A 23,755-nucleotide genomic window follows, 5' to 3' on the forward strand; every position below is an offset into this window, starting at 1 on the left:
TCCCGCACGAATACAGGTTTTATTATATCTGATGTTAACACATCCCGAGCATGTAAGAGACTTAAATATACACCCTGGTTAGTTGTAGGTTACATTAGTAGATAGTTGAGTTTTGTTTGTTTTTTTTTTCTTTTCGGTTTTTTTTGTTGTTTTGTTTTTTTTTGTCAAATTTTGGCTATTGTATATTTGAGCTAATTGTATATCAATGTTTATATCTGAGAGTTTTGTTTATTTTTGTAAACTTGTAAAAATGTTAAATTTCTAATAAAAATATCTATTAAAAAAAAACTGCACAAGATAAAAGTATATAAGATTACAAAATTACAATCCCAGCAAGTATTAAGCAACTAAATAAGAAAATAAAAACACTACAAGACATCCCTCAATAATCAGATAAACCACACAAGCTATAGATAAGAGACTGAAGAAAGAATAAGGAACGAGCCCCTCCACCCCCAAAGGGAGGATGGAGGAAAGAAAGAGGAAGAAAGAAAGAAGGAAAGACAAAGGGGAGCAAAATAAAGTTGTTGTCCATACAATTCAAGTCCTGCAGTCTATTTTAGAGCGTCCAGGAATTCTTTTACTTTTTCTGGTGATCCAATGTTTTATGCAGATCCTCCATGACTGAAATGCGGCGTTGCCGGATGTCGCATGGAATATTGAATATTTAAGTCTCTCAGATGCTTCTTCATCAAATACCCTCCACTTGCAGACCACAACCAGAGAAAAGTCCTGAAACAACATTATCTTGGAGCCCTTGCACATCATGGCATGGGAATCCTTCCCCAAGACTCTGGAGGCCTCCAGCAGCATTTGTTTTTCCCTATAATGTTGAAGTTGGACTAGGACTGGGAGGGGGCGCTGGTCTGACCCAGGCCTGTGTACAGCAATCAGGTGGGCCCGCTCAACCCGTACCCGGCCCAGCTCCAACTCCAATTTCAGCAGCTGTGGGAGCCATTGCTTCAGGAAATCCACAAGCTGGTCTTCCTCCTCCCATTCGGGAAGGCCCAGCAATCGAGGTCGTCGATATGTTCCTCCAGGGTCTGGACTCACCGCTCCAGAGCCCGGACCTGACCCACAGATGACTCAGCAACAGTGTCCGAGGCCGAGGCCTGTTGCTCCGCCCCTCCGATACGCTGCCCAAGTTTCCTGATCTCTCGGTCATGCTTCTGCAGCATGACTGAGATTGACTCTCCCACCTGGACCGGGTCTCGTCAATGTACGCCCGATCTTCTCTCGGAGTTTAACGAGCCTTTGCCCTTAGTCATTTTTTAAAAAGCACCAAACTGTTAATGTTTGATGCAAAATGGCTAAAGGTGCTGGGTAAAAACTATTTTAAATAGTTTAACAGGTGAAGTGAGGGTAGGCACCCCACTCTGCCTGAGTCTTGGGCAGAGCTCTGCAGACTCAGACCTACTGGGTCACCACCATCTTGGATCTCCCCAGTGATTAGGACTTAACAGCAATTTGGGTTTGTTCAATACATCGTATCAGTAGTATGACACTTTGATCTTTTATATAAATTCTGTGTCCCATAATCCTGCCCCACTAGCTACCTGATGAAGGAACAACGCTCCAAAAGCTTGTACTTCCAAATAAACCCGTTGGACTATAACCTAGTGTTGTGTGATTTTTTACTTTGTTCACCCCAGTCCAACACCAGCACCTCCATGTCAAGAATAGACAGACAGCAGGGATCAAACCTGATCTATGTAACTCAGCACCAGGGTGAAACATCAACCGAGTCACTGGTGACCTATCGACTTTGAATGAAATGTTGAACAAAATAGTTCTGCATAAAAAGTGACTCAAATATCAATATGTCACTGACTGTGGACCCTTCACTTCAAATTATTATTGCTTTGCTGCAGCCTACTAATTAAGGTGGAGAAGACCAGAGATCATATATTTAAGTTATAAAAGTGTAGAGGTAGGTCATCTATTATGCACTGCTGCAGTAACAGTAGCATTGTCATATCGGCACCATTACTGAAGTCAGGCCACTGTAGACAAATGTGAACAGGCAAATATATTAAATTATCACAATGGAAAAGACCAGCAGGTCCACTGAGCCAATCCTGACACCGGCATTGGCATGGGCATTGTACAGACACCCATACCCACACGCACACATTCACCCCTCTACCCCTGGCACTGATCTTATAATCTGCTGGTAGAGAAAAAAGGTTTAAGATGTCCAAGAACAATAAAAAAAACTCTTAGTTAATCAACACAAGATCATGAGATCACATAAGTCATACATGTAGTCAGAGAGTTATTGCAGCACGAAGGAAGAGGCTATTCAGCCTGTTGGTGCTTGATATTTTACCTACCTTTTATGATGTGACCTGTTGAGATCTTATTGAATGGTGGAAAAAGCTTGAAGGGCCTGATAGCCGACTCCAAAGTCTTATGTTTCTATGTTGACTATTCTCTGGCAGATGTGGAACTATCCAGCATCTAATCTACCTATACTTTCATAACTTAAATACATGACCTCTGATCTTCCTCAACCTAATTAGCTGAAATAGTGCCTCGGAAGGAAAAATATCAAACAATGTAATCATTTTTTATATCTTTCAAAATATCTCCAAAACAATACATTTCTAAAGGGAAGACACCCACCATTTAAATCTTTCAGAATAGTTTTAATCTTTCAATTTGAATAATTGTCATAGCCTTCTTCAGAATTTCCCAGAACTTCTGGATAGTCCACGAAAGAGAAGATCCAAACTGAATGCAGCATTCCGAACACGGTTTAGCCAGGAGAAGACAAATTGCTTTACATTGAATAGTTCTATCTCGGCAACCAAATATTCGATTTGCTTAGTTACATTTTCTCAACTCTTGCCATGATGTTTTGGAGAGTTATGAGCAATTATAACTGAGTTTAATTAGGAATCGTGCATTGTGAAAGCACACTTGGTTTCTATCCTGCTCCCCCCCCCCCCCAATACACTCTACGTGTTTAATTACATTAAAGAATAATTGTCAGATTCTGGTTTAATCACCAAACTTATTTAAATTTGTTCTACTGCAGAGTTCTGACATTGACAAATTGTGTGCTATCAGAAACTTTGCACACTTACACAGATGGCATTGCGATAGTGACTTCATATCAATAATGATCATGGACTTCACTTTGAATGATTCTGGATACCTGGCTACTTTTTAAAGGTCAGTGAAAGATATTGGAACTTGTTTTAAAAACAAAGCATCTCTTTAAAGTCACAAGTCTTGTGGTAACTGCTTGTTTACTGTGGACCTGCTGCCTGAGTTTAAGACTGTCGGGTTGCAGATTCGGCTTTGGGGGTCATTTGGATTTTCCAATTGGTGGCCAACCTAAGGAAGGAAGAGAGATTCCTGGCCCAGCTCTTCTGTTTTTGAAAAATTCCTTGTTGTGGACTCAGTGTGGTAGCTAGAGTCCCAGTCTAGTTTGAACACAGATTGCCTTCATGGAATCCTCAATATTGTTTCCTGAACAAGACGTATCAGCAAAGATCCTAGAGATATCTGCCTGTCATCAGTCTTTGCATGCAAAAATGTTTGATAGCCACATTTGAACAGTTCACATCTTATCCTCTTTCTGCCATCAAGAACTAAGACAAATTCGACCAATGCATTTTCTCCCCAAACTGCAAAGAGAGAACCTTTTTAAAAAATTTTCTTTATTCAGTGTGTGTCTGAGTGTTTATTTGGGTTATGTTTATGAAGATGTGGGTGTTCTATACCTTTAAGAGAGTTAAAAGCGAGAAGAACTACCTGACACAGCACCGATAGTTCTGAATAAGGTAACAACGTAACACTGGGTCAAAAACTATATTAGCTGGTTGCCTGGAAATGACAAGACAGATTTGAATTAAGCCAATCAATTTAAATTATACCCTGAAAAATATCAAATTACAATCAAGTTTGAATTTAGTTTATTGGCAATCTTAAAAGCCGATGACACAATCCGATGCTTTGGGGGTATAAGACCAGAAAAAAATTGAACAGTTGGGAGGAGAACCACCAAGCCAACGACATCTGCAGATTGCCCAGAGAATAGTTCTCTTAAAGGTACCTTTATTGTGACCTATGAAGCATAATCCCTAAGAAGACGACGACACAGGAAGATCCAAATAGAAGATTCAACAGCTGGCTGGTTTTTGAAACTTGAATTTCTGGTAACTCTTAATCGGGGCTTTTATCAGACTGATATTATAGAAGGAAAGGTAAAATATAGGTTAGAGGAAGGAGTTGTAAATAGTTGTGAGTTAATTATTCTCTGTTATACTTTAAGAAATAAAGTTGTTAATTTTTACTTTAAATAGATCTTGGCCTCTCGAATTGTCACAGATTACTGCACTGTGTTGCTGGTTTAAATTAAGCAGGACGGTTTACCCCATGTCGTAACAGTTATTTAGAGGGGTAAAATTTTATATTTTCATATTACAAACTAAATTCATTAACCAGTTTTGCATCATCATTTAATAATTTTGTTTAAAGTAAATAAATAATGTTGTGCTCATTAAAGAAAGTTGATGGATCTTTTGTTTTAAAACTACATTCGAGAAATGGATTATATCGGGACCCAAGTAACACAATTATGTTGTGACCTGTGGATTACTGGAACTAATGAAAAATAGTTCACTTTCCAATCATGGTCATAGCAACATTCATAAAGATATTAAAAAGCATTGGCCCAGGAACAATTAGAGTCATAGAGATGTACAGCATGGAAACAGACCCTTCGGTCCAACCCGTCCATGCCAACCAGATATCCCAACCAATCTAGTTCCACCTGCCAGCACCTGGCCCATATCCCTCCAGACCCTTCCTATTCATATACACATCCAAATGCCTCCTAAATGCTGCAATTGTACCAGCCTCCACCACATCCTCTGGCAGCTCATTCCATACACATACCACCCTCTGTGTGAAAAGGTTGCCCCTTAGGTCTCTTTTATATCTTTCCCCTCTCAACCTAAACCTATACCCTCTAGTTCTGGACTCCCCGGCCCCAGGGAAAAGACTTTGCCTATTTATCCTATCCATGCCCCTCATAATTTTGTAAACCTCTATAAGGTCACCCCTCAGCCTCCGACGCTCCAGGGAAAACAGCCCCAGCCTGTTCAGACTCTCCCTGTAGCTCAGATCCTCCAACCCTGGCAACATCCTTGTAAATCTTTTCTGAACCCTTTCAAAATTTCACAACATCTTTCCGATAGGAAGGAGATCAGAATTGCGCGATAGGAAGGAGATCAGAATTGCGCAGTATTCCAACAGTGGCCTAACCAATGTCCTGTACAACCGCAACATGACCTCCCAACTCCTGTACTCAACACTCTGACCAATAAAGGAAAGCATACCAAACGCCTTCTTCACTATCCTATCTAACTGCGACTCCACTTTCAAGGAGCTATGAACCTGCACTCCAAGGTCTCTTTGTTCAGCAACACTCCCTAGGACCTTAGCATTAAGTGTATAAGTCCTGCTAAGATTTGCTTTCCCAAAATGCAGCACCTCGCCATTATCTGAAATAAACTCCATCTGCCACTTCTCAGCCCATTGGCCCATGTGGTCAAGATCCTGTTGTAATCTGAGGTAACCCTCTTCGTTGTCCACTACACCTCCAATTCTGGTATCATCTGCAAATTTATTAACTGTACCTCTTATGCTCACATCCAAATCATTTATGTAAATGACAAAAAGTAGAAGGCCCAGCACTGATCCTTGTGGCACTCCACTGGGCATAGGCCTCCAGTCTGAAAAACAACCTGCCACCACCACCCTCTGTCTTCTACCTTTGAGCCAGTTCTGTATCCAAATGGCTAGTCCTCCCTGTATTCCATGAGATCTAACCTTGCTAATCAGTCTCCCATGGGGAACCTTGTTGAACGCCTTACTGAAGTCCATATAGATCATATCTACTGCTCTGCCCTCATCAATCTTCTTTGTTACTTCTTCAAAAAACTCAATCAAGTTTGTGAGACATGATCTCCCACGCACAAAGCCATGTTGACTATGCCGAATCAGTCCTTCCCTTTCCAAATACATGTATATCCTGTCCCTCAGGATTCCCTCCAACAACTTGCCCACCACCGAGGTCAGGCTCACCAGTCTATAGTTCCCTGGCTTGTCTTTACAGTCCCTCTTAAATAATTCCTGCAGGACACCCCTGATAACCAACTTCCAAACATATTTATGTACATTAAACTACAATTTTCTGCCTATATGAATGGAAATAATTTCTAATCCATGCCAGGTTTTATGAACCTGGTGTTTCTTGTCTCTGACTTACAACTTTATATTTTCATATTCCAAAATCAGCACCACACCAGCATCTTTCCAAACTGAGAGAATGATCCCAGAACCCAATAAGCTGTTAAGGATAAGGTCAAGGCTCTTTCAAGTCAGTTCCCATGTCATTTATTTAAGATGCTTTATTTTGAGATATCTTCCTCTCTATTGTAAAACTATCAATTTTCGTTTACAATGCAAGTCACATCTGATTGTTGGATAACATCCAGAGGAATGTGAACTGACGTAAAATAATCATTGAACACCTTTGCCACAGCTGAAATTCCAATCCATTTTGTCCTGAAGTGTCTGTCAGTAATACTAAGAAGTCCTAAATAGTCATTCAAAAAACTTTATCATTACTTCTGTAATTATCAATGATTTTCCTTCCCATTGTTCTCTAAACTGCTCTAATCGTTACTTCTGTTACCATTGATTGTGCCGTGATACTTATCTCTATTTCCTTGTCAGCTATTTAACTTCATCAATGTTTTGCCATATTCTTAAAATGTCCAATATTTAGATTCTCTAATGATGCATAGAGCAGTAACTCAATCAATTTATTTCTAATATTACTTGTATTTGTATAAAAATATTTTAACAGTCTAATTGTTAGCGGAATAAAGGTCATTTTTTTCTTTTAGCACCATCTATTTACAAACAATTATTTCACCTGTATTAAGTTAATACTATTAATGCCCCCAATATCAGATCTTTTAAAAATCTATTCAGCAATTTAGTGTGATCATATCACAAGTTTAATTCTGATATTCTATGGCCCCAGCTCAAGATATTATTGAGTATATTGGCCTCACTGAGAATGTGACTATCACATGATTGTACGAGAACAGTGCTGTTCAAAAAGTGCACCTTCCCCAAATAACATCACTTTTTATGATGTGTGTATTTCCTTGACAGGTTCATTTAAGACAAGCTACATCCAATGTAGAAAATTAGAGTAAATAGAGGAAGTAAAGATAAACTTTTTCCAAACATGGAAATGACAATAACCAGCGGTCACAGATTTAAGATGATGAAAAGAACTGGGGCAACATGAGGAAAAACCTTTTTATTAACAAAATGAGTACTTTGAATTTGGAATTGTACCGCTTAATAGGGTGATGGAACACAATAGCTTTCAGGAAGGAATTTGATAAATACTTTAAAAGAAATTGCAGGGAAATAGGGAAAGAACTAGGAGTGGGACTAAATGGCTTGTGCTTTGAAAGAACCAGCACAAACATGATTAGCTGCACTAACCTATAATAGGAAAATTAACACAACAAGAATTTCACAGAGACAAAAAAACTGCAGATGCTGCAATCCAAAGTAGACAAATAGGGGGCTGGAAGAACACAGCAAGTTAGGCAGCATTCAGAGATGGAGAAGTCACTGTTTCGAATATTAACTGCTCTTTAGGGTTAATTTCACAGAAACTGGGATTTATCGCTGCACCGAGTTTCCTGCTAATGAGGCATTAAAAAAGACTTTACAAAATGGCCACCCTCCAAAAAGCCAGGTCTCCAAACTGATTAATACACCATTACAACTGGAAACATACAATTATCTCATGTCCTTATAGCAGGACCAGCCCTATGATAGCAATCAACATGAGAATTCCAGCCAAAACACAAATACCAATGAAGACAATGTCACTGGTATCTTGCATTCTGGAAAGGTCTGATCCATCTACCACCTTCAACTCATCAGAGTTGGAATCCTCAAGATTGACAGCTTGCTGTTGGAGCTGATACAGTTCTGTATCTGTAATGATGTCATACGAAGCTGCTTTTCTCTTGAGGTCGCATTGCACTTCATATTCCTGGCTATCTTCCCGTGTTCCATTAGAAACCTTTATGTACAAAATATTCACAAAGATGGTGACATTTCCTCTTCTCTGCAAAGGCAAGAGAAAACAGATTAGTAATGTCTATTGCACATGGATTAACTCTGAAAGACATAGAGACAAAGAAACAAGCTTCTTGTGTTTGGGAATTTGGAGAAGATTTGTAGCTCAGGGTGGATTAGGTTGTAAATTTGCTTACTGAACTGGTAGATTTGTTCTCAGACAGACATTTTGTCACCATGCCAGGTAACATCATCAGTGAGCCTCCAGTGAAGCCTTGCTGTTCTGTCCGGCTTGATATTTATCTGTTTCAGTTTGTTGTGGTAAGTGATATCATTTCTGGTTCTTCCTTGAGAGGTTGGTAAATGGGGTACAAATCTGTGTTGGAAATGTGTTGCTGGAAAAGCGCAGCAGGTCAGGCAGCATCCAGGGAACAGGAGAATCGACGTTTCGGGCATAAGCCCTTCTTCAGGAACCTGTGTGTTTGTTAATGGAGTTCAGAGTTGAATACCAGGCTTCTAGGAATTCCTGTGCATGTCTTTGTTTAGCCTGTCCCAGGATGGATGTATTGTCCCATCGAACTGGTGTCCCTCTTAATCTGTGTGTATGGATACCAGTGGCTAGTTTTGGTGGCTAGTTGGCACTCATGTATCCTGATGGCTAACTTCCTGCCCATTTGTCCAATGTAATGTTTGGTGCAGTCCTTGCAGGGTATTTTGTATATGATGTTTGTTCTCCTGGTTGTTGGTATGGGGTCCTCTAAATTCATCAGCTGCTGTCTCAGTGTGTTGGCAGGTTTGTAGTGTACCATGATACCTAGGTTCTAGATTAGAGTGGTGCTGGAAAAGCACAGCAGTTCAGGCAGCATCCGAGGTGCAGGAAAATCGACGTTTCAGGCAAAAGCCCTTCATCATGATACCTAGGGGCTGGAGTAGTCTGGTCTTCATTTCAGAGATGTCTTTGAAGATCACATTGAAACAGCTCCTGATGAATTTAAAGGACCCATACCAACAACCAACAGAACGAACATTATATACCAAATACTCTGCAAGGACTGCACCAAACACTACTTTGGACAAACGGGCAGGAAGCTAGCTACCAGGATACATGAGAACCAACTACCCACCAAAAGACATGACCAACTATCACTGGTATCCATACACACAGATGAAGAGGGACACCAGTTCAACTGGGACAATACATCCATGTTGAGACAGGCTAAACAAAGATACACGCGGGAGTTCCTCGAGGCCTGGCATTCAAACTGGAAATCCATTAACAAACATATCGATTTGGACCCCATTTAGCAACCTCTCAGAAACAGAACAGGAAATGGTATCACCCACCACAACAGATCAAGACAGATAACTATCAAGCGGAACAGAATACCAAGGTTTCATTGCAGGCTCACTGATGATGTTACGTAGCATGGTGACAAAACATCTGAGAACAAATCTACCAGCTCAGTGAGCAAACTTACACCCCGAAGCTTCTTGAGTATTGTTGGAGCTTTTGGAACATTTAAAATTCATATACCTGGATGGTATATGAATAGGAATAGTTTGAGGGATAGGGCCTAATGTTGGCAAATGGGAGTAGGTCATACTGGGATATCTGGTCAGCATGAACTCACCCAGGCAAATGGGGAATATTCTATCATACTTTTGAATTGTGCTTTGTAGATGGTGGTCAGTCTTTGGGCAGTCAGGAGGTGAGTTATTCGCCACAGTATTCCTAGCCTCTGTTCTGCTCTTGAAGCCACTGTGATTATATAGCGAGCCCAGTTGAGTTTCTGGTCAATGGCAACCTCCAGGATATTGATAGTAAGGAACTCAGTGATGGTAACGCCATTGAGTGTCAAGGATCGGTAATTAGATTGTATCTTATTGGAGATGATCATTCCCTGGCATTTGTGTGATGCACATTCATGAGGGGTATAGATAAGGTGATTAGTCAAGGTCTTTTTCTTAGGGTAAGGGAGTCCAAAACTAGAGGGCATTGGTTTAAGGTGAGAGGGGAAATATTTAAAAAAGGACCTGAGGTGTAACCTTTACATGCAGAGGTCTGTGTGTGTATGGAACAAGCTGCAGAGGAACTGGTAGAAGTGGGTACAATTACAACATTTAAAAAGCATCTGAATTGGTATATGAAAAGGGAAGGTTTAAAGAGATATGGGTCAAATGCTGGCAAATGGGATGTCAGATTGGGATGTCTGGTTGGCATAAACAAGTTGGACTGAAGGATCTGTTCCATGTTGTATGATTCTATGACGCTAAATGTCACTTGACACTTGTTAGTCCAAGCTTGCATACTGTCTAGATCTGGTTGCATTTAAACATGAACTGCTTCAGTATCTGAGGAGTTGCAAATAGTGCTGTACATTGTGCAATCATTCAGCAAACATCCAAGTACCTGGGTCTTTGTTCCACATGCATCAAATCGTGAGATTATCTTGTATGCAGAGCCAAAAGCCTGGGCAGTACAGCCCTGGTTTCCTAGATAAATGTTGCTTCGACTGAGTAAAGGAACAGCCTGTACAGCAATCTGAATCTGGAAATCTGTTCTCGTGCAGCTGATGTTCATGGGAACGACTGAAACAAATAAAATAAGTAAAGCTTAGTTAAACCTCAATAGTTCTGGCTGCATTGATTACACAGAATAATTCACAGAATGCTGTACAGCACCTGTTGACTCAGTGGCAAATACACTTTCCAGTGTGATACTCGGTTTGTGAGTCAGTTGGCAAATTGCCTGCTCCGAATTATCAATATTGATGATGCTGGTAGTTAGATTGGAACAGCAGATAATGGAGCCTCTATATAATGGGTTTTCATATGTCACAATGGAGTGTCAGTCTTAAATTTTGTACTCGAGTCTCAGGAGTGGAACTTCTACCCAAAGTCTTCTAACTTAGAGTTGATATGCTATTCTATCAGAAGTGTTAGTCCATAACTGAAACTACCATTCCCACCAATGATGCTACCTTTGTCCATTAGATATCTCATTGGATAAATTACCACCCAGATTCCACACATCCAATAACTCCTTGCCATGATGAGCCCTCTACTTACCACCATTGTATGATACATGGAAGCCACGAGAGGCTGTATTCCTATCAGCAGATAACACAAATAAAAGTCGGTTCCCATTGGACAGGAGTGAAGAGGGTGAGTTCCGACCACACCATTTCCCTAGCAATGTATCAGTCTCACTTTCTCCATCAAAAACTGCAAGAAAATCATAGTCACAGGCGTCTGTCAGGCTATCCCTGTCCTCCAACTCAAAATCATTTACGTGAACATTAATCCTGTAACCAAGAGGTTGCTGGATTGTCCAGTGACAGTTGATGTTATTCGGGTAAATGTTTGGATAGCGTGGGCTAGAGAAATTCCCTTTAATGGCCGTGAATATTTGCTGACATTCACCTGGGAAAAATGAGACACAAAGTATCAATATTAGCTCTTAAAAATATGATTACAAATAACTGGGCATTTGTAAAGTTAATTACTAAACAAAATGGCTTCTGCCTAGAATTGACAGTGATTCATCATGAATCTGTGAATGTGAAGAAATTGTTTTTCAAGTTGGCTATGTTGGTTGATAAGCTTTGCATTCCTCAAATCAAGGGAATGTTAAAGACTGGAAATGTAACATTTCCAGAACTCCTGATGTCACCCTATGGGTAACAAATCACAGATTGGTGCAGTCAATTATCTGTCCTAACATAGTCTCAAAATTCCTCAGATTCCAGTAGTGAAACCAAGATTTCATTCATCTCTATTGGACCCCCGCTGCCTCCTCAGATACTTGGCTTCCTCCTATACTGACTCTTATAGAGTCTGCAATGACAGAGGTAACCAAATTAGCATGGGACAAGTAGACAAGAGCATAACTTTGCACAGGCCTGTGGCACTCAACTGAGTAGAAGGCCATCTATCCCATTCTTTACCCATCACACACTAACCCTCTTCCTACAACTGATCATAGTTCTATCAGTCCACTAAGCTGGAGAGAAATCCTGAAAATTTTGTTAGAACATACATGTAGGGACTTTGAGAGTCCAGACTGCCAGATCTGCATTGCATTAGTGGAGCTTATATCCACACTTGTTGATATCCTCTAGCAAAGTAGCATGCTTGAGACAGGTAACTTCATCTGTTGCTCAAATGTTTGGGATACCTTCTGTCCTCAGGTTAATTTGAGCCAGATTGGACACCTTTCAGAGCTGGAAAAGGCAGCATTTCAACAATCTTGATTTTGAAATATATCAAACAATGATTTGATCATGATAACCATTATCACACAGGATTATTTTGACGTGCCCTATTTCAACACTAAGCTTACACTGTGGTCATATCATTATTGGGTGTGCTTGAAATTACACTGGAAATCAATTTAAGATTATTAGTTAGGCTCCAAGTAGGATTCAATTGTACATGTTTGAATGTACATATATTCACACACAGGATCCTGTTCTTTGCAGGCCAAGACAATTTGTTCATACATTTCACCTTTTCACTGAGGAAAGAATTATGGTGACTGCCAGTTTCTGCTGCATTCTCCATAACAATACTTTATCCAATCATAGTCTACCTGGTCTAATTTTAATAAACTAGCTAGGACTAGTAGTTAACAGTTCCTGCTGCATCTCCATGTTAACACTGCTCAATTAATCAGTATCCTCTTCTCATGCTGTGTAAATTGATGTTACCTTTCTAAGCTTGGCTTCTTGTGTCATAGGCAAGACAAAATCTTCAACTTCCTTTATCTTTTCAGCAATATTTGAGTATTTACTCTGGTATCCAAATGTTTGCTATTTTACTTATCCCTCCTAGTTCAATTTTATAATTAAGCCTATTGTAAATGTATTGTATAGTGTGTTATTTAATAACACTAATCTAAGAGACCAGATGTCTGTCTTTTAGATCCTTCAACCTGAGACTCCATCAGCCTGTTTTGGAATATAAAAGATTCCAAAGTAGTATAATCAAGGAGAGCAGGAGCGGTATCCCTGTTGTCATGGCTAATATTTATGTCTCATTCAACACCACAAAAAACAGATTATCTGTTCATTAGGATACTGATATTGTGACAGTTTAGTGAGTGCATATTGCCTGCTTTGTTTCTTGCATTATAACAGTGACAGTTCAAAAGTACTTAGTTAGCTGTAAAATGCTTTATAACATCCAATGGTTCAAAAAAAAACTCCATCAACTCAAGTCTGTCTTTATTTTTCTTTCTATCTGCAGATTTTGACTGAGGTAGTCAAAATTAGCCACAGTTTTTTAAGCTAAAGAAAGAAATTCCCATTCCTGAATTTAGTCTGGGTAGTCCTGATGGGAACAGCACATCCAAATGTCAAGGGATCAGCACTCACTATTGTACATGTTACTAAATTAAAGACACAATGTTAAAAGCACATCTTCTTGTTTGACATAGACCACATATTATGAATGATCAATTGAGTATCAAAGAATAGTTAACATTATTGAACAAAAATGTAATAATATTTCTATAGTCAAAGATTATGACTTCCAATGGGGAATAATTTCGAACTTAATCAGGCTGGTTGATGAAACTGGTAAACACAAGGAAAATCTGAAAAGGCTGTCATTAAAAAAGTAGATGGTTTTTTTTTCAGAACAATGTCAACTTATACTATCTTTTATTGAAACTTGGTTACATATCTTACCTGAAAAGTAAAATGCTTTGAAGCCCTTTGCACCAATATTGAAATCTGATTTAAAGACAACCAGGAGTTCACTGCTGCTGGAAATAATGTCCGGAGGCTTTGATCCACCACAATAGTGACCCCAGTGTCTGTCTTTCATGCTGGATCCATCAAATAAGGCAACGTAGTCAAAGCTACAGTCCTCATTGTTTTCCAGGTGAAAGTCATAGAAGATCAGATTGACCACTGATTGATTGGAGACTCGAATAATCCAGTGACATTCTGCATTATTGGGGTAATTATCTGGGTACTCAGGGCTAGACAGCACTCCAGACAGACCTGTTAGCACTCCCCCACATATATCTGAAAAAAAGCTTGATTTGAAACTTCAGTTTAAATTGAAAGGTTTGATGCCCTTGCTTTTCAAATTATTTAATAAATATATGTTTCCCTTATGTAAGTCATTTCCCACACATTTCGTCAAAATCTTAATGCTGCTCCAATGCTCCCATTTTGCCATTTTCTGAGAGGTATACAACATCAAATTGATTTTCACTTCTACTCGCTATTGGGCGAAGGACTGACCAAAAACAGGAGGAAGCATGCATGAAATTGTACCAACCTACAACTTGTGGATATATTCTAGCAAAGTAGCATGTTTGAGACAGCTAACTTCATCTGTTATTCAGAATTTCATTCATTTTTATTGGACCCTCGCTACCCCATCAGATCCTTGGCTTCCTCCTATATTGACTCTCACTTACAACACCCAGTTAATGTATTGCTTTTTCGAAGAGTCCAATATTACTGATTCTAGTGTCAATCACACTGTAGTGTTTAAAGACTTTGACTGAAAAACACAAGATCTGTGTCTGTGTGGGAAGGTTATCAAGCAATAACAACTTGCATTTATGTATCAACAGTAATATTGTGAAATATCCGAAGGCCTTGAATATTAGTGATTATCCAACAGAATATGTCACTGAGCTGTGCAAGGAAATATCATGATAGTTGACCAAATGTTTGGTGAAAGAGGTGGGTTTTAAGTAACATTTCAGAGGAGAGGGACAAGCTACTTCTTGTTGAGACAATTGAATGTGCAAGCACCAAAGAGTAGTAATTAAAATTGGGGATACTCAAGAGACTGTAATTGGAGAAGTTCAGAAATCTAAGCGGTTTTTGGGCTGGAGGATATAATAGAAGTAAGAAGGAAGTGGCACGATTTGAAAACAAGAATTAAAATTTTTAAATTGAAGCATTGCTGAACTGGAAGCCAATATAGATCAATTAGCACATGAATATAGAGGATTTAGTGAGAGTTGAGATAAAGGCAGCAAAAATTTTGGATGAGCTAAAAATTACAGAGGATGCAAGATGGGAGACTGGCTAGGAGATCATTGGCATAATTGAGCTCGAAGGTAACACAGGCATGGATAAGAGTTTTAGAAACTGATAAACTAAGGCAGGATAGATAATACAATAAGTAATTATTTGAACAAAACTATTACTCGTTCCAATTTGTTATTATTTTGTTTTTTACCTTAGGCTTTCTTTCAGGCAGTCTTTTCAACATTGGGATGTGTTAGAATTCTATTTTTTATGTGAGTAATTAATTTGAAATTATTCATTTTTAACTAAGACTCTAAATACATCAGCCTCAAAATATTCAAAGACTTGGTTTCCACTACCTTTACATGAAGAGAGTTCCAAAGACTCATGACCATCTATGAGAAATATATGTTGCCTAATTTCTGTTCTAATAGGGCAATCTCTTACTTTTAAGCAGTGTTAAGAAGAAACATCTCCTCCATATTTTTTCTGTCACCTCTTACTCTTCTTATCTCCAGCTGATGCAAGTCTAGTCTTCCTCACCTTTGTTCATAAGACAACTGATGGTATGCTCTGCAAGATTTATTTCTGCATCCTTCAGCTCAAAACAATTTCTGCTCACATTGACATTGCAAGTATAAGCTGACAAGTAGACCTTGATGAATGACAGGATTAACATCTCATTCATTAACCAAAGAGATTTAGGGATAAAGAAATAAACAGAAAAGGAATTGAGATAGAGAAGGAATTAAACAGGGTGAATTCAATGCCAAATCAAGTTGAGAAAGAGAAATAAAGGACAGGATTTTTCAGATGGCAAAGTTTCCCACTCACCACCATGAGGAACATTCATTGGCTGGAGATGGGCCTTTTGCTTGAGTATGGGCATCTGTCCCTCACTCAGGCTGAAGACCCACTTCAGAGTACTGTCAACCATCAGATTTATTCCATAACTCCAGAAGTGCCAGTGACAGCAGTGGCCAGGGCTGGGACTATGAGTTGTTCCTGGATTCTAAATCCAGGACTGAAAAATGTATTGCTGGAAAAGCGCAGCAGGTCAGGCAGCATCAAAGGAGCAGGAGAATCAATGTTTCGGGCAAAAGCCCTTCTTCGGGCATAAGCCATTTTTCAGCTCTGATCTCCAGCATCTGCAGTCCTCACTTTCTGCTTCTAAATCCAGGATCCAAGACCTAGTATTTGAGGAGGTCTTACAATGGGGGAGTGAGTTAGCGTGAATTGCCAGCGTGATCCTGTAAAATTCTGTCCAAAACTAAAAGTATGCTTGAAAGGAGAAACAAGAGAGACAAAGAAAACACAAGAAAAAAAACATAAAATTTAACATTTTAAAATCATCTGTAGTAATTCAGAACCTGAGAGATTAAAACTGACTACTTTTGACTGTTCACTTTTTGGCAAAAGAGACTGATTGTTAAGTCATTCTTAATTATCAAGTTCTTAAAAGATTAATTACATTATTAATTATATGCCAACTTTGTAGATACAGTAATTTTAAATCAACCTGTTCAGACATATTATGACACCGCTCTGGAGCAGTGGGACTTCAACCTGAGCCCTGTAGCTCAGATGTAGGAACATCTTTACTGTGCTACAAGATTCTCAGACTTAACTTAGTATATCAAGATTAATGGGCGAGTATAATGCAAGTCCATCATTTTAATGAAATTCAAGTGGAGATTAAAAATGAGAAGGCGTTTTTAGGAAGGCAACAGAAGGGTAGAACAAATTGACAAGTAACCTATGATGATTTGTCATTCCACATTCCTCTTCCTCATCCAATGTATACATGAATAATAGTGTGTATAAGTCAAATGCTATTAATTTAACAGGAAATTCTAAGCCATTATTGCTCCAATGTTTTCTGTTAAAGCACCACCCAGCAAAATCAGAATTCAATTACATCACATTGTATCAAAGTCAATAATTGTTCATCAATTAAGCATTCGATTAAATTTTAAAAGTAAACTTTATAAAATGGGATACAGATTAATCAAACCTTTGCGGTATGAAGCAGAGAATCCATGGCTGACAACATGTTTATCTGAGCGGAAAATGATTGACATCACATGCCAAGAAGACGTGAAGTGGGGAGGGAAGACTTTTCCACAAAATGTGCCCAGAAGATTTCCCTCATCCTCAGGCATTCCATTATAGATTTTAATGTAATCATATTCACAATAAGTGTGAAATTCAAGGTCAAAATACTGGAAGTTGAGCAAAATTGAGGAGCCCTCTGTAACAACAATGAGCCATGTACATTTAGTGTCATATGGATAATATCCTGGGAAGTTAGGGCTGGAGAAATTCCCATTCGCTGCTGATAGAATGCCGCCACATTTAACTCCTAATGGAAAAGAAAGCAAAAAAAAAACGCTTTTCTGTAACATTTGCATTAATGCTTTAAGAATGTTCATTGTTTCACAACTATGGACAAAAGTTTAATAGTTCAAGACACAATGTAGCAGTTGGTGTGATAATGAGCCATTTAGGAAGGCTGCGGATTTCATCCCTTTTAAAGAAACAGGAATAGGCTGTTCAGCCTATCAGCCACTTAAGCCATGGCTGATTGGACACGTAGCCACACTATCCCCATAACCATTTATGCCACGGGTAATCAGAAATCTATCAAAAATACATACTCAGTTAAATATTAAACATCCAACATACTCATTCTAAGCATCCACAGCCAGGGTACAGAACTTCAAAGATTCACACTTTTCTGCATAAGACAAATTCTCATCTCAAATTTAAATGGCATTCCCCCTCACTTTTAAATTGTGCCCCTTGGTTCCAATCTCCCTGACCAAGGGAACCATCTTTCCTGCATCTAAAATAAAACAAAGAACTATGGATGATGGAGTTTTGAAACAAAAACAGAAATTGCTTGTGAAACTCAGATGGTCTGAATGGATTCATGGGGAGAAAATTGAGTTAACGTTTCAAGCAAGTCTAGTGATTTATCATCAATACTAAATTTTGCCAGCAATTTATTTTTGTTTCCTACATCTATTAGAGAATCTAATAGGGCAGCACTGCTGCCTCACAGCACCAGGGACCCAGGTTCGATTCCAGCTTTGGGCAACTGTCTGTGTGGAGTTTTGACATTCTCCCTGTGTCTGCGTGGGTTTCCTCTGGGTGCTCCGGTTTCCTCCCACAATCCAAAAATGTGCAGGTTAGGTGAATTGGCCATGCTATATTTTCCATAGTGTGAGGTGCATTAGTCAGGGGTAAATATGAGGAAAGGGTCTGAGTGGGTCACTCTTCAGAGGGTCTGTTTCCATACTGTAGGGAATCTAATCTCTAATCTAATCTATCTCTTTATATAAATTGTAGATTTCCAAGAGATCACCACTCGTTCATCAAAATATTAGATAATACAGGTCCAGTTTACCCAATCTCTCTTCAGAGCACATTTCCGCAATCCCTGAAACAAGCCTGTTGAATTTCACTTCGCTCCCTATATGATAATAATATCTTGCCTGAGGTAAGGAGATACAAACTGCACACAGCAGTCCCGGTGTAGTCGAACCAAGCTTCTATACAATTGAAGCAAGAATTCACTACTTCTGTACTCCTATTGCAATAATACTATTAGCCTATGTTGAGTTACCTGATCTCAGCTATGAGACTGTTATCTTCCAATTGGACATAAGAAAGAACTTTATTTTTAAATTGCCATTCAAGGCCAACCAAGTACATTGTTTCAGAAAGGACAAAGACATAAAACTCAACAATAGATTGAAAATCACCAGATTTTCATTTTCATCAAAATTACATGTTTTAAAATTACTGTTTTGACAAAGCAGTGAACATCATAACCTGGATAGTCAGTATGTATTGTCTGAAATTTGTACTTTTGTCTCCATTAGCCCTCAGTTCACTGGAAATCAACTTCAATCACACTTTTTTCTTATCAAGTTTGAAAATAATCTCTTAACATCAAGGCAGGAAAGATAGCATTTTATCTTTTGAAACCCGAGGAATCTATATATAACAATTTCAAACACACAGGCAACGTATGTTTTACCTGGTCTGGCTGTGACTCTACAGATAATCCACAATAGCAAGACACCCGTGGCAAATTGCACTACACAATTGTGCATCGCTGAACATATAAAGACAACTAAAAACCCAAACTAGAAAGGCAAAATTATATAATTCTTTACAGCAACATATGAAGTAATACACAATGGTTGTAGAATTAATAGTGGCATTAATAATTCACTTGTAGTCTGCATTAGTAACTTGATCCATCTCTGGTTCCTTTCATTAAATATTAATAAACTAGGCCCACTGTCCTCAGCCTCCACACTGCACTATACAACTTGTTGTACAATCTTTGGAACAATGTCATAAATATTTAATTTACTCAAGTCATAAATTTTCTCTTGTAAGTTTAAGGATAATCCTAGCTTCATTAAATACTTTATGGAAATAGTTATAATTAACATTCAAAATTGATTAATTTAACAGGTGCTGGACCAGTTCAAAATTGGCAAGTACAAAAGTCCCAAAATGACTTATAGGTTTAATGACTGTAATTAGAAATGCATTGACATCAGGTCAACGAGACCCCACTCTATCTCCGACTTCTCTTCGTCATAACTTCTCTTTTAAATCAAATATTCACTTGTGCATTTTGAATAACGATTTTTGAAAATCTTTGCAATATTCAATTGAATTTTCTTCTATTGTGGCAATAACTTCACCTTATCAGTCTGGGTAACCCCAAAAAGTATGCATGTGTTAGTATTCAGGAAACTATATTATCAGACACAGCAATGAGGATCTTCATAGTTGAACACTTGCCAACACTCGATATCTAAGCTCAAACATGAAGAATAGCTACTTAGACATGGTCCCAGTCAACAGCTGGTGCCCATGGTGCATTATCCCCTCAGGCCTATTCAGCCATTCACTAACACCATGGCCAATCTGATTACTTTCGAATCCTGATAAGTCTCCACCTTCTTGCTTATCAAAAATCTATCTACCTCTATTTGAAATATATTCAACGACTCTGCTTCCATTGCCTTTTAACAAAGGGAGTTGCAAAGACTGAACACCCTCTGTGAAGAAAGGTTTTCTCCATTTCTGTCTTAATTTGATGATCCTTTTTTTTGTAAAACAGTGACAGTTACTAGTTCTAGATTCTCCGACAAGTGGAAAACTCCATTCAACATCTACCCTGTCAAGATGCCTGAGGATCTTATCTGTTTCAATCAACTTGTGTTTTACTCTTTTAAATTTTAGCGGATGCAAGTCAAGCCTGCCCAATTTTCCTCATAATACCACTTGTCCCTTCCAGCTGTTGTATGAGGAAAGGATGAAGTCTTCTTTATCCTCTAATCATTAATGATAAAATGACTCCTTATTAACCTAGTTTTAATCACTCTATATTCTCTATTCCATATAAGTGGAATAAAATGGTACACTGCAATTTCCCCAATATAGATAAATAACAAATATATTGATAAAATGAATGTGCATATTTTAAATGTTATTACAATCTGTCTCATTTTTTTAACTGTTCATGTTTTGACCAGACTTTATGTCAGATAGTGGGAAGTCGGGGTTGTTTTGCTGCTCCTCAAATCAATTATACATTGTTGCACTAAAATATAAGAGTATGATACATCTGGCCAATGATTTTGTTAATCTGATGATACACTGAGTTCAAGCAAGCAGTGTGAGACTTTGGATATTAATGGAAGTGTAGGTGGATGGGTTGGTGAAGAGGAGAGCAGACCGTCAAAGACAGTCATACCACCTTATCAAGCCAATCTGGACCAAGATAGCCGTCTTTGACAAAGTTGTGCCCAGAGTAACATGATGGCTCAGTATTTAACACTGCTCCCTCACAGCTCCAGGGACCTGTGTTTGATTCCAGCCTCAGATGACTTTATGAATGGAGTTAGCACATTCTCCTTCTGTCTGTGGAGTTTTCTCTGGGTGCTTTCTTTTCCTCCCAGTCCAAAATGTGCAGGCTATGTCGATTGGCCATGCTAAATTGCCCATAGTATCCAGGGATGTGTAAGTTGGTTGATTAGCCATGGGAAATGCAGCGTTATGGGGGTGGGTCTGAGTGAGATGCTCTTTGTAGGGTTGGTATGGTCTGCTTCTATACTATAGTGATTTGATGAAGGTGAAAGATCTTTTCCAATCTGCATTTACTTTCCATTTACTCTATGCTATCTCACACACACAGGCCACCAGTCACTCTAACTCAGCCACTACGCATGCCTCTTACCAAGATTCATGACTACAACTCTCACTATTGCATACATCATAATCATACAATACTCTCACCCATCCCATCCTCCCAAACTACTAAACCTTCCTCACCTCTGTATTTCACTCACTCAGGACATTAGGGCTCAGTGGTTAGCACTGCTGCCTCACAACACTAGGGTCCCAGGTTCGATTCTGGCCTCTATCTGTGTGGAGTTTGCACATTCTCCCCGTGTCTGCGTGGGTTTCCCCTGGGTGCTCCGGTCTCCTCCCACAGTCCAAAAATGTGCAGGTCGGGTGAATTGGCCATGCTAAATTGCCCATAGTGTTAGGTGCATTAGTCAGAGGGAAATGGGTCTGGGTGGGTTACTCTTCGGAGGGTCGGTATGGACTTGTTGGGCCAAAGGGCCTGTTTCAACACTGTAAGGAATCTAATCTAATCTCACCACCTGTACTGCTCGTACTACCATTAAGGACTCCTTCAATTACTTCCATCATATTCACCCCTTCCTTTCTCTCACTGCAGGAAGTACACACTGGGTCTAGAGGGTCAAAACTGGCTGGTGGTGGTGGGGGACCCAAGGTGGTGACAGACACAAGGCTCCTCAGATCATCTGAGGAGAACATTTTCAAGCTGTCTGGAGAAGAATGCAACCATTCCCATCATAAAACTGTAAGTGGGTGGATTGGAGGAAAGTTGGGGGTCAGGATTTAGATTTTTAACACTTCAGCCTTACATTTGACCCAAACATATCTGTTTTGGGGGGTTAAAATTCTCTCCAGTATTCAGAGAATATAGAAGAGGCAGATTTACCATGTTATCATTTGGAACGTGTTTTAATTTTGAAAGTCGGGTGAAATGACTGAGTTGGGAAATAGCATGAGGGAGAGAGCAGATAGAAAGGCATTATCAAAAATGTTGAGAGGCTGAAGGTAACCAAACTTTGACAAATTCAAACAAAAGTGTAAAGAAAATGTTAACTCTGTTTTCTCTTCACAGATGCCACCAAACAAGCTGAGTTTCTCCAGCAATTTCTGTTTTTGTGTATTTCAGATGTCCAGCATCTGAATTATTTAATTCAAGAAAAAGAAAAGCCAGAATGGCAATAATAGGGCTATGATTGTGTGAGAATGGGTTAGTTGCATTGAAAGCATACAATAGAACCTGGGGGTTGGGGGTGAGTAATGTAAGAAGGTATTCGTGTTCTAAAATAATTAAACTCAGCACAGCCAACCCACTTTCCCCAACTCATTTTCACTCACTCATCCCCATTATAACTTATCTTCTTTTCTTCCTTACTATCTCAATCACTTGCTTTGTCTGACCATTTTTTGTCTCAATCTCTGGGATTCCTCTCTACCTATCCACTCATTCATTTTTCCCCCACTCCCTGTCATCAGCATACATACCACCTTTTCCTACCTGCTATCACTTCAGAAGAAGGGTCATTGGATTTGAAACATCAACTCTGTTTTCTCTCCACACATGCTGCCAGACCTGCTGAGTTTCTCCAACAATTTGTTTTTTTGTGTTACTTTTTAAGTTACTTGAGGAGTGCACAAAGATGTGTTATCCACATTGTTTTCAGGATAGCAGTTGACATGGTATAGTCTAACATAATTGGTAAAGGGCAGGTTTATATGGTATATATTAGATTAGATTATCTACAGTGTGGAAACAGGCCCTTCGGCCCAACAAGTCCACACTGACCCTCCGAAGAGAAAACCACCCCCCCTATATTTATCCCTGACTAATCCACCTAATGCTACGGGCAATTTAGCATGGTCAATTCACCTAATCTGCACATCTTTGGACTGTGGGAGGAAACCGAAGCACCCGGAGGAAACCCATGCAGACACAGGGAGAATGTGCAAACTCCACACAGACAGTTGCCAGAGGCGGGAAATGAACCCGGGTCCTTGGCGCTGTGAGGCAGCAGTGCTAACCACTGAGCCACCGTGCTGCCCCTGCTAAACATTGCCGAAGGTAACAGCACAGGGCCCACTCTAACTCGTATTCTGAATGATTTGAAGAATAGAACACCGTCAAAGTTTGTATCTGCCCTAATTTAGTGCCTGTTCTATAAGAACAACCATGTGTGAAGATTCAAAGAAATCAATCTAGTGAGTAGATGGCAAGATGGCAGACAAAACTTCAACATGAATCAGTGTATACTAAAGATATTAAGGATGTCACACTTTAGAGTTACTGACAATTGGTCTATGGATAAATTTTAGTGTAATTTATATTAAAAAGACAACATAAAATTAAAGTTCGCTTACGAGGATTAATTCATAATACAGTTTCTGAGATAATAGTTCAAATCATTAGGTCCAGCTGAAGCATCTTCTATGATGGTATTTCTCACATTCCCATT

General features: G+C 39.2%; 1 protein-coding gene across 1 annotated transcript; it reads right to left on the bottom strand.

The window, feature by feature from the left end:
- Positions 1–6,236: 6,236 nt before the first annotated feature.
- cdcp2 (CUB domain containing protein 2) lies at positions 6,237–22,004 on the bottom strand. Its single transcript, XM_087990238.1, has 6 exons — positions 21,824–22,004; positions 17,143–17,490; positions 13,821–14,162; positions 11,200–11,553; positions 10,541–10,719; positions 6,237–8,179 (listed from the first exon to the last, which is right to left on the bottom strand). The coding sequence occupies exons 1-6, from the start codon at positions 22,002–22,004 to the stop codon at positions 7,859–7,861; spliced, it is 1,725 nt and encodes a 574-aa protein (XP_087846364.1). The 3' UTR covers positions 6,237–7,858.
- Positions 22,005–23,755: the final 1,751 nt, after the last annotated feature.

This window comes from Chiloscyllium plagiosum, unplaced genomic scaffold (genome assembly GCF_037043375.1).
Source record: "Chiloscyllium plagiosum isolate Xiang-an unplaced genomic scaffold, Cpla_swu_hap1 HiC_scaffold_9, whole genome shotgun sequence".
Classification (NCBI taxonomy): domain Eukaryota; kingdom Metazoa; phylum Chordata; class Chondrichthyes; order Orectolobiformes; family Hemiscylliidae; genus Chiloscyllium; species Chiloscyllium plagiosum.